The following is an 11,937-nucleotide window of genomic DNA, read 5'->3' as shown; positions in this document are numbered from 1 at the left end:
GAAAAATATCAGGGTTTCTTAAGAGTAAATTAGCAAGTAGATAACTGTGCCCACTATTCTAAGGAAAATAATCTTCCCCACAATAGAGTGTGGGCTATTTGGATGTGGATAAATAGGGCAATTTCCTTAACTATGATCAAACAGACAAGCAAATGTCTTTCAAAAAATAAAGCAAGCCTCTCTATGTCATAATAATACAAACTTGAGGGAAACAAGACTTTCATGTTTCAAGTATGAAACAACTTAGATTATTATTTTATAAAATAGATATACTATACAGCTTTTCAATAGTTTAGAGTTGGATGTCTAGGATAACCTAGAAAGTGAAAGCTGTGGCAAGTGACCTAAATATATTGCACTTTTTTTTTTACTGTTTAATGAAATGTATACATTCAGAAAAGTGCACAGAGTATTCAGCTCACTGAGTTTTCATCAAGTAAACACATTTATGTAACCACTCTCCAGTCCAATGCAGTATGGATATCTAGATTACTCATGGCACTAATCACCAGCTCTAGATACCAAGAGTATTTCTTTGTATTCATATTTTTAAGAAGACTGAGATTTAATAGGATGTCATACTAGAATTTAATTCAACTTTTAGGGAACATTAGCTTCTAAAATAAGTTGTTTCTGTTTTTCACCTTTGTATATTTCACCTTACCACACGGTCTCATACTACTCACAGTGACTGTCTGAAATACAGGAGACGGGAGCATCCTAGAGTTTTAGGCGGTAGAGAGCAAAGTGTTTGTTGATCTCACAAAGAGATCCGTCATTCAGATTTATTGTCCAACCTGATTGACAGCACTACTGTTTTTTTTAAAATTCCGTTTGTTAAAAGAAAGGTAATTTTTTTTTTAAATTGAGGAAACATTCGTTTATACCATTATATAAATTTCAGGTGTACATCATTCTATTTCGATTTCTGTGTGTCGAAGGAAGACAATTTTTAAAACGAGGAACAATGCGCGAGTAATACATCTAACAGCGCTGCATTACTGCACATCGAACGTGAGGCACTGACTCCAAAGAAACAGATTTCCTTAAACTAAGTACCGTGACTAAGTACTTTAATTTCTGCTCTTGCAACCCTAAAGGATCGTCTGACGTGGAACCTCGGAGTCGCCTGCACTCTCCCCCGCCCCGGGCAGCCGCTCGCGCAGCCCCGCGCCCCCTGCCCGGCCTCGCCCCCCGCCCCCGCCCCTCCCGCGCGCCCTCTCCCCTCCCTCCTCCGTGACCCCTGACCCCAGCTAATCTGCATAGAGGAATGACAGGCATCCGCTGGGCCGGCTCCGCCGCGCCGGCTGCGGCCGGCCGGGCTGGGAGACCCGCGGGGGAGGCGGGGGCCGCGGCCGCTGCGCGCGGGCCGGGAGACGCGCGCCGGGAAGCCCGCCCGCCGGCGGATCCATGAGCGCAGGCCCCGGGCGGCCGCGCGATCGCCGGGCCCGCGACCCCGGCCATGGGCCAGACGTCGGTGTCCACGCCGTCGGCGCAGCCGGGCAGCGGTGAGTGCGGGCGCGGGCTCCCGCCGGCGGGGTCCCCAGCTCCGGGCCGCGGCGGCGGCGGCCTCCCGGGACCCGGCCGAGCTCCCCTTAAAGGCGCAGGCTCCGTTTTCCGCGGAGATGCCGCGCTCGGGTGCTCCTCCGAGTTACCGAGAGCCTGAAAGTCACGGGAAACGCCGTCTGCGTCTTACTGTGTTTTTAAAACGCGAAGCTTGGAGGGCAGGACAGACGTGCCAGCAGGGCTTTCTGTCTTTACGCGGGGCTTCCGAACAGGCTAGAACTCAATGCTTTCCAGCTTGTCAACCGATGGATGGTTTGTTTTTAGGAGTAGGAGTGCTGATCGCTTGCTCTTATCGTGGCAGAACGCTGAATACTTAATAACGAACAAAAAAATAGGCGTGATTGTTTCAAATGATCCTTGTTTATGTTAGACACAGGCTGTAAAATTTGGGGAAACCTGTCTCACGAACTCAGTTGTTGAGGGCTGAAGTTTGTTTCCTGGAAACGTGTGATGTTTCTGAGTTCTAACGCCCTGTTGTAGAAGTTTCTTCTTTCCATTTTCTTAAACAAAAAAAGGGAAGGAAGGTCCGTCTGGCATTTCTCCAGCAGTGAGGGATAAACAACTTTTTGGTGGTGTCACTGGTGATTGGATAATGAAATTTAAAAGGTACTGTTTTGATATTTTTCCATCAGCAATTAAAAAGAAGGAACCTCAAAGAGGCCATTTACGTTATTCCTTGAGACATTTGATACCCTTTTTAAATTGTGTAAACATCAACAGGATCTTGCTGAAAGGAAATGACAGGGCGCAGATGAAGGTTTTTAAAATCAGCTCCAGGATGTCTCCAGCTAGATAGCGTTCTCTCCTTCCAGCCTCCCCCCGCGTGGGTTTGTGTATATTGCGGAGCTTCACTCCCTGAAGTACCATAAGCTTTGCTGGGGCTTCTGTGAATGCCCCAGGACAACGAACCCTCTGCAAAGGGGAGAAGTCAGAATCCAAAAAAAGGTCACAAGGTTGAAAAGGGCTGTAGAACATCACTGACTCCATGTTGATGGCTTTTGGAGGATGCTGGGGAGTGTGGATTAGGAGCTTAAATTTAGTAAACTATTTTGTGCAAATAAGGTTTGAGTTTCCTTTGTTTTACTTGAGAGTGGTGTGACTTCTTTCATTTCAAGGAAGAGTTAGGTTTTTAAATTTCTGCTCTGGCAAAGCATAGAATTAGATCAGTGCTCCAGTACAACAGGCGTATACAGATAGTATCGCCCTGAATTTAGTTCTTTTGCCACAAAGGGTTGTTAGCGTTCATATTAGAAAAGTGAATTTTGCCTTTGTAAAGATCAAGGAATATTACATAAACAATGACTGAGAAGCAGAGTAGAATCCTAAAATGTGACTGTCCTCGCTCTTGCCCAGTATAGCAAAAAAATACCCAGATTGCTATAATTCCTGATAAAGTGACTAATCGTGTTAAGAGATGGTGCAATTTATTTACACAGAAAGTAATTTAAACAAAAAGTTATGCCTGCCCATAAAAGATATTTCTGAGAAATGTCTCAGGGAATGGTGTGATACTGAAATTGCAGGTCCTGTGTTTAGTAGATTAAGTTTGTATATATTGAAATGACCAACCCAGACATCATGAGTAAAGGGTTTTCAGTTTTGTTTTGTTGAAGGGATGGTGGTGGTTGTGACTGAAGGTTTGGTATTGTAAGAGTGGAGGAATTTTCTCGTGATAGCCACTTGGGTTCTCTAAGGCTATTACTATTACTCTGTTTTCCTGGAGTTTTGCCATCAGACTCTAAATGGAAATGAAAAAACAACAAAAGAACATTTGGTTGTCACACCTAAGTTTTAGACTGGTGTTGGTGTTCTTTCCTGAGTCTGAGAATGTTAAACCCTCTACCCTTCCAAGGATTTCTTCACTCCTTGCTGGCGGTTTCCCTCTGGCTTGACTGATGGTGTGAAGATCCTTGTTCTGTTTGATTTCAGCGTCTGCTACTTGTTTAAGGCTAGAGGAGCTGCTGGGGATTCCGGTGGGGAAGACGATTCTCGTCTTAAATGCTTAGTGGGGGGAAATCTGTTTGAGTCTAAGGACTCAGTAGCGCACAGTTTATTAGTTAATACTCCTTACTTTATTTGGGCTTTTGTAAAAATCATCATTATAGGTCACAAGTTAGCTTGCTTCTCACTCTTTTGATTTCAGGGTCTTTTTTTTTTGCTGGAGGAAGATTGTCCCTGAGCTAAAATCTGTGCCAATCTTCCTCTGTTTTGTATGTGGGATGCCACCACAGCACGGCTTGATGAGCAGTGCATAGGTGCTGTGCCTGGGATCCAAATCCAGGAACCCTGGGCTGCCAAAGTGGAGCACACAAATTTAACCACTATGGCACCTTCTGGTCCTGATTTCAGGCTCTTTTAAACCTTTCAGCTCGGGGCTGCATTTGTTTCTGTCATTCTAGGAAGGCTATTAATAACTATCTCTGAAAACATGCAGTTAGACCCATTGTTTCTGTTTTTTAAAAAAGCTTTATTGACAAATAATCAACATGCCATAAAATTCGCCCATTGAAAGTGTGCAATTCATTGTTTTTCAGTGTATTCACATTGTTGTGCCACCATCAGTCCCTGTTCCCATCCTTCTCAAATCCTACCCCCTGCCCTAATTAACCGTTGAGTTACTCTCTGTCTCTGTATATTTGCTTATTATGAACATTACATGTAAATGGAATTGGCCTTTTGTGACTGGCTTCTTCCACTTAGCATAATGTTTTCAAGGGTCATCTGTGTTGTAGCTTGTATTGGTACTTTGTGTCTTTTATTGCCAAATAATATTCCATTGTATAAATCTACCATACTTATCCATCTGTCAGTCAGTTGATAGACATTTGGGTTATTCTACTTTTTGGCTTTATGAATAGTGCTGCTGTGAACTTTACATATAAGTCGTTGGTGAACATGTATTTTCATTTCTCTGGTGTGTATCTAGTGGTGGAATTGCTGGGAGCTGGGTAACTCTGTGTTTATGTTACATTATGTTTTAAGGAACTGCCAAACAGTTTCCAAAGCTGCTGGCCCATTTTGCCTTCCCTCCAGCAGTATATAAAGGTTCCAGGTGCTCCACATCCTTGCCAACACTTACTATTATCTTTTTGATTATAGCCATCCTAGTAAGTGTGAAGTTGTATCTCATGGTGGTTTTAATTTGCATTTCCCTAATTACTAATGACTTTGAGCATCTTTTCATGTGCTTATTGGCTATTTGTATGATTTCTTTGGAGAAATGTCTGTTCAGACCCTTTGCCCAATTTTAACTGGGTAATTTGACTTCCTCCTATTGAGTTATAAGAGTCCTCTATATACTGGATACAAGTCCCTTATCTGGTATATGATTCACTAATACTTTCTCCCCTTCTCTGAGTTGTCTTTTCACTTTGTTGATGCTATGGTTTCTAATTCAGAATTTAAAATTTTGATGATGTCCAGTTTATCTATTTTTTCTTTTGTTTGTATTTTTTTTTAAGATTTTATTTTTTCCTTTTTCTCCCCAAAGCCCCCCAGTACATAGTTGTATATTCTTCGTTGTGGATCCTTCTAGTTGTGGCATGTGGGATGCTGCCTCAGCGTGGTCTGATGAGCAGTGCCATGTCCGCACCCAAGATTCGAACTAACGAAACACTGGGCCGCCTGCAGCGGAGTGCACGAACTTAACCACTTGGCCACGGGGCCAGCCCCCTTTTGTTTGTATTTTTGATGTCATATCTAAGAAACCATTGCCTAACTCACATCAGGAAGATTTAGGTCTGTTTTTTCCCCAAGAATTTTATAGTTTTAACTTTTACATTTAGGTCTGTGATACATTTTAAATTAATTTTTCTGTATGGTGGGATGTAGGGTTCCAATTTCATTCTTTTGCAGGTGGCTCTCCAGTTACCCAGCACCATTTGTTGAAAAGACGATTCTTTCCCTATTGCATTGTCTTGGCACCCTTGTCAAAAATCAATTGACTCTGTATCTAAGGGTTTATTTCTGAGCTCTCAATTCTATCCCATTGATCTATATGTCTGTTAATAATAGGCCACACTGTCTAGATTACCGTACTCTGTAGTAAGTTTTGAAACAGAAGAGAGTGAGTCTTCTAACTTTGTTCTTCTTTTCCAAAAATCTTTTGGCTGTTCTGGTCCCCTTGAATTTTCATATGAAATTTATGATAAGCTTGTCAATTCTGCAAAAAATCCCAGCTGGGACTTTGATAGGCACTGTGTAGAACTCATAGATCAATTCGAATAATATTGCTCTCTTAATGAGATGAAGTCTTTCACTCCACAAACACAACTGTCTTTCCATTTGTTTAGATCTTTCTTGATTTCTTTCCACAATGTTTTGTAGTTTTCAGTGTATAAGTCCTGCTCTTCCCTTGTTAAATTTATCCTTAATATTTTATTGTTTTTGATGCTATTGCAAGTGAAATTGTATTCTTCTTTCATCTTCAGAATGTCCCTTGCTAGTGTATAGATATATAAAAATTGATTTTTGTATATTGATCTTGCCCTGAAAACTTGCTGAGCTCGTTTTTTAGTCCTAATAGTTTTTTAGTGTGGATTCCTTAGGAGTTCTGTGTACAAGATCATACTATATACAAGGTCATGTGCAAATAGAGATAATTTTAATTCCTCTTTTTCAATCTGAATGCCTTTTATTTCTTTTCCTTGTCCAGTTGCCCTCACTCATTATACAGAAGTGACAAGAGTGAACATTCTTGCCTCGTTCCTGATCTAAGTGGGAAAGCAATCAGTCTTTCACTGTTGTGCCATATTAGCTGTGGGTTTTTCATAGATGCCCTTTATCAAAAAGTTCTCTTCTACTCCTGGTTTGTAAGCATCTTTATCCTGAAAGGGTGTTGGATTTTGTCAAAGGCTTTTTTGCCTCTGTAAGGTGATTGTGCGGTTTTTCCCTTCTTTCTATAAATATGGCGTATTACATTAATTGATTTTCAGATGTTAAACCAACCTTGCATTCCTGGGATAAAGCCTGCTTGGGTATGGTGTCTAATGCTTGTGTATGTTGCTGGATTTGGCTTGCTAGTGTTTTATTGAAGATTAGAACCATTGTTTTAAGCACAGGCTAAATAGGTAACACCCCAAATAGGATGGTTTCAGTACCCTCTGGCCTTGTGTCCTAGAAGAGCTGAGACTTCTGGTTTTCCCATTGTTAAGTACAGGGCATGGCAGATTGGACACAATAAAGGTTCGTTGACTCTATGAATCAACAAATATTCTCAACAAACAGCCTGATCACTTTAAGCCAGTGATTATATGAATCAGAGATATATATTATTTTTATTCTTTTTTGATCCAGAATTACATGTTACTCTGGCTTTGTTGGCTGAAAGGTGCTATCTGAATCTAGTAACAATTTCTTCCAGTCTTCTTCAGCCCCACCCCACCGAGCCACAGACCAACTCGTGGCTGCTTCGCCTGAGCATGTGGGTTGAAAGGGCACAAAGCCACTCTTCTCGTTTTCAGGCAACGAGGGCACGAGTGAATGCAGTCTGCAGAATCACACCTAGGCCGTGGCAGGACCTCTGTCTGTCTGTGTTTCTGGGTTTCCATATTTTGGTCAGTGCCTTTTATTTGTCCTCCTCTGGAAATTTATCCATTTCCTTGTAAATCCAGTGTAAGAAGAAACCACAAAGGCAAAAATGGATAGAGTTTATTTTCCTTAATGAAAATAACATGCATCTGGTCAAAAGTCAAACTTTACAAGATGATTCAGGATGGAAGTGAGTTTTACTACTTCCCAGACCCCCAGGACCTTCCTAGTTACAACCTAGTGTGAACAAGTTTTTTTTCATTCCACACAGTTTTCCTTCATATATGTATCTTTGTCAAAACACAAGCAAGACATATACTTTCTGCTGTAGACTTTGAGTTTTTCATGTAATATAACTTGAAAATATTTTCATATTGATCTCTTTAATCCTATAACAAACTATTATAATTTGTGGATATATCATAATTTCCTTTAAAAGAATCTATCATGTTTTTATATTTTGTGTTTGTATTTTCATATTTTTTCTGGATTCTTTGTGTGTGCTATTGTGAACAATGCTGAAATGACCATCCTTATCTAAACAGCCTGAACTACGTGTACCAGTAAAATACTAGCAGTGAAACTGCTAGGTTGAAAGATTTGTATATTTTATTTTGATAGGCTTAAATTACTCTCAGAGAGGCTGTATCAGTATATCTGCTCATTATATGAGAATTCCTTTTTCTGCACTCTCTCACCCACACTGCATATCAGGGTCTCTCTTAGACCATATCATGCTTTGTGAGAAATAGAAGTCCCTCTCTCTGTGTGAGGCAGCCCTGCAGGCACATGGTTTAACAAGTAGAATATTAGCAGGAATGCAGTCCCAACTCTCCTTTGCCTAGATGTCCTTGTGCAGTGAACACTCTGCACAACTGTACGTGACCACAGTTTTGTACGTAATTAACTTTTAAAAATCTTTGTAAATCTATTTGTAAAAAAGTAATATTTTGATTATGAGTGAAGTGGGGCATTTGAATCTCTTTTTCTCTGAATTGCCTCTTTATAGCCTTTCCTCATTTTATGTTTTCTTTTCTTACAGATTTGTGTGTTAAGGCAATTAGCCTTATGTCTGTCATATATTGCAAATATTTTTCTGTTTTTCTTACCTCTTTTGTTTGCTTATTTTTTTATATAAAAACTTTATGTTTTTATGGAGTCAAATCTGTCAATCTTTTTCTTTCTTACAAACTAGAGTTCTTAAGAAACCTGATTCCCTGTGCTGTTTTTCTCATATTTGAATATTTGGTCTCAGTAATTTATTCTGATTTAAAGTGAATGATTTAATGATATTAAAATTTTAAGCTTCTGCATGGCAGAAAAACCATCATCAGCAAATTGAAAAAAGAAAATCATAAAGTTGACAAAATATTTGCATTGTATATGGGAAACAATGATTAACATCTTTGTGTAGTAAGACGTCTTAAAAATCAGTAAGAAAAAGAAATCAGTAAGAAAAAGGTAAATGATCAAATGAAAAAACGAGGAAAGAACACAACAGGCATTTTTCAAAATATCTAACGGCTAAAATTGTGAACTCACCGTGGGTCAGGAACTATTCTAAGTGCTTCGCTTGAATTAACTTTTTAATACTCCCAACACCCATGTGCTATTACTATCCACATTTTACAGATAAGGAAAACTGAAGCACAAGATTTAAGTAACTTGCCCACATTACTTAACCAAAGAAGAAATGTAAGTGACTGACCTATTGGTGTATGAAATAATGTTGAAGCAATTAAACAGGAAAAAAATGGATGCCATCGATCACCTGTGAATTCAACAAACATTAAAAAGACTGATTCCAGGAGATGATTGTTTTGTGGTAGTTTCAATTGGTTCAATTTACAGGCGAGTGGCTTCGTAAAATATATATTAAAAACCTTAAAATGTGCATACAGTCAGACGCAACAGTTTCACTTCTGGAAGTGTTTTGTAAAGGAAATAATGACTTGCTCCCTGGGGCAGTGTTGATCAGAGCTAAACATTGGAAATAACTAATAGTCAAACAACAAGAGGTTTGCTTAGTCACTTGGGGCATAGTCATGTCATAGAATAAGCCATATAAAAATGATGTAAAAACATTTTTGAAAAGTGATTTTCATAATAACATAAAAAGGTAAAAAGGCAGGTTTTAAAGTAGTATGATTCTGTTTTAAAAATCTTTGCATAGAGAAGAATCTATATGGACAGAGCGCGAGAGAGGAGATTCGTGTCTGTCCGGAGGAGATGGTGGGGCCGTCACAGCTTCCCCTGCTGCGGACATGCGGAGAGCCCGGGCGTCCCTGTCCGGTGTCCACCTGGACCGCCGCTGCAGATACAGCTGGGAGCTGGCCCGCCGCTGCCTTAGTTTTTCTCTAGCTGTCATGGAATCTGACTCAGCTTTAAGTTCAATGGCTGTTTTTCAACCAGTTTTTCTTTTTTCCTTGTGAGTTCAATGATGAAAACAAAAATACGTGTCTTAATATAGCCTTCCTCTTTTTAGTCTTAATTTTCTTCTTAGTCTGTTTGTGATCGTGATGCAAACATCACTCACTTGGAGAGAGAGAGAACAAGCAAAAATCGGAACCTCAGGTACTTCTCTTTGGTCCATAGCTCCTCAGGTCAGTCAGTGAGTCATATCCCAAATATTTTTAGCGTAAATTTATTTTCTCTTCAGCAGTCTGAGAGGTGAACCACCGATGAGCGTCACACCCGCCTTTTGCCTGCTTCCTGCAGAAGGGGAGATCGGCAGCCTGGGTTGTTGATTCTGATTAAGCCTCTTTAATTTGAATAGAGGAAAAGTTCCAACGTATTTTCTTGTCTTGGGGGCCCTTAGTGTTCTCAGGCTAACTGTGAGTCTCTGTTCTTGAGAATAAAGATTCATATTTATTGAGGACTCAACTTGTGTAAAAGTAATCCTGAGGTTGAAATAGTCCTAAGAAAATAAACACATCTTGGTTCCCCCACTCCCGCTCCCACCTGAAGCAGGGGAACAAAACCCAAAAGCAGCGGTTTTTGTTCCCCAGAAGGGAAGGGGCAAATAACATTGCTTTAAAAAGTATGGTGCAACCATTATCATTTATAGTTGTAAACTACTTCTCTATTTATTTTCATTTCAAGGGGCTCGATGTTTTATTCATATAAACCTTCTGGCAAGTATAACATTCCAGCCCTTCACGCTGAGGTTGACAAAGGAAGGAGCGAGTGGTATTTTGTTTAAGAATATCCTGGAAAGCTGTGCTGGTGTGTGCTTGGCAGATATATTCTTGCAAATCAGCTCATTTTGTGAGGGGATGTTAAGAAGGAGAAAAGAGCCGCACTTTAATAAAGAGTTCCTGAACTGAAGTAATTACGGGCAAGGCGCCTGCTGAGCCACCTGGGAGTATCCAAAGATCAAGCACAGGCAGACCCTGCCCACGAGCGTCCGAGCCTCGAGCCTCCATAGAGGCACTTAGTGGAGATGTGCAGAAATGAGGGTGGAGGGGAAGGGCCCCCAGAGAACTGAGGGGACAAGACAGGGAGGCTGAAAAACACAGACGGGGAACAAGAACTCAGGCTGTGAGGCGGAGAGCGGTGGAAGGCAAGACTGTAAGACACAGGCCGTGGGAACCACTGAAGGTTTTCCATCAAACGAGAGAAATGATGAGAGCTTTGCTGCGAGGGGGTGAATCTGCCTGCTGCCTGCAGCGTTGATTTCGTGGCAGAGACTGAAGGCAGGACCAAGAGGTAGGCTGCCATAATCCAACAAGGTGAAGTGAAGGCCTGACCTGGGGGGCAGCTGGAGAAATGAGAGGAGGGCGATGCCCAAAGTTGCATCTGCAATGCTGCCCTCTGCTCGGGCTCTGGGCTCAAATATGCATCTATTAGACAGGTCGGCTTGAATCCTTAGTGGCGTCTTACAGGTAGCAGGTGTACACAGAAGGCTGATTTTGCCTCCAAACCAGTTCTTCCCTTGACTTTGTACATTTCACCTCCAGCCCCTCACTTATTCTAGCCAAAAATCTAGGAGTCATCCTTGGGTTTTCCCTTTCCTCTCCATGTTGATCCATCAGCATGTCCTTTTCTTCCAGAATGTGTCTCATGTCCGCCCACTTCTCTCTGTCTCCTCTACTGCTGTCTTCCGATCCCTGGCCGTCCATTGCGTGGACAACTGCAGTGGACTCGAGCTGGGGTCTTCCTTCTGTTCTCAACCTCTTGCAGCTCATTTTCCACGTAACAGCTAAAGTCATTTTTGAGAACCTAAATCGTGTCTCTTCCCTTTTGAGAACCTTCTGATGTCTTCCCATTGCATTTGGAATGAAATCCAGATTTCCCACTGTGGTCCTCAAGGCCAAACATGATGCTGTATGATCCCTAACCCCGCCCGCCTCTCTGACTTCATGGCCCCACCCCCACTCCGTGCTACATTCCCTTTTCCAGTCGTCAGACAAGTACGGCTCGCTCTTACCTGCCACCGTGGCAGTTGCTGCTCCCTGTTTGTTGTGGACCCCGGGACACTCTCCCCTGGCTCTTTCCAAAGCTGGCTCCTTGTTTCAGCTCCAGCATTACCCCTTCTTAGCGACCTTTCCTGCCCACCCCTTAGTCACAGTTCTCTCTCCCCGGTGTTGCCCCCGATTGCGCAGATGATCTTGTTTGTGTGTGTGTATTTGTCATTGTCTCCCTTCTCTAGAACCTGGGCTCCGGGAGCTAAGGGACTTATCTGTCTTGTTCCCCACTGTCATCTTGGTCCTAGAAGAAGAAGATATATGCCTGACAAAAAAACTATTTGTTGAATCGATGAATAGCTCTGTTTGGCTATTAGTAGAGTGACAGGAACTGAGTGGAAAGTTAAGTAGCGTCCAAGAAACCTAGAGTTGTTTA

The 11,937-nt window shown here is 41.6% G+C and overlaps 1 protein-coding gene across 5 annotated transcripts in view; it reads left to right on the top strand.

The window, feature by feature from the left end:
• Positions 1-1,280: 1,280 nt before the first annotated feature.
• The window catches only part of PHACTR2 (phosphatase and actin regulator 2), a 124,230-nt gene continuing 113,573 nt past the window's right edge, over positions 1,281-11,937 (top strand). For all 5 annotated transcript variants that reach the window (XR_006889730.1, XM_046669374.1, XM_046669373.1 and 2 more), the window contains exon 1: positions 1,281-1,508. Coding sequence is in view for 4 of the 5 variants with exons in the window: in XM_046669374.1 (XP_046525330.1) it covers positions 1,463-1,508 (46 nt within the window). In the remaining variant the exon portion in view is untranslated. The remainder of the gene's footprint in view (positions 1,509-11,937) is intronic.

This window comes from Equus quagga, chromosome 8 (assembly GCF_021613505.1).
Source record: "Equus quagga isolate Etosha38 chromosome 8, UCLA_HA_Equagga_1.0, whole genome shotgun sequence".
Classification (NCBI taxonomy): Eukaryota; Metazoa; Chordata; class Mammalia; order Perissodactyla; family Equidae; genus Equus; species Equus quagga.
Note: the sequence above shows the minus strand (reverse complement) of the source record. Positions and strands in the feature narration are given on the sequence as shown.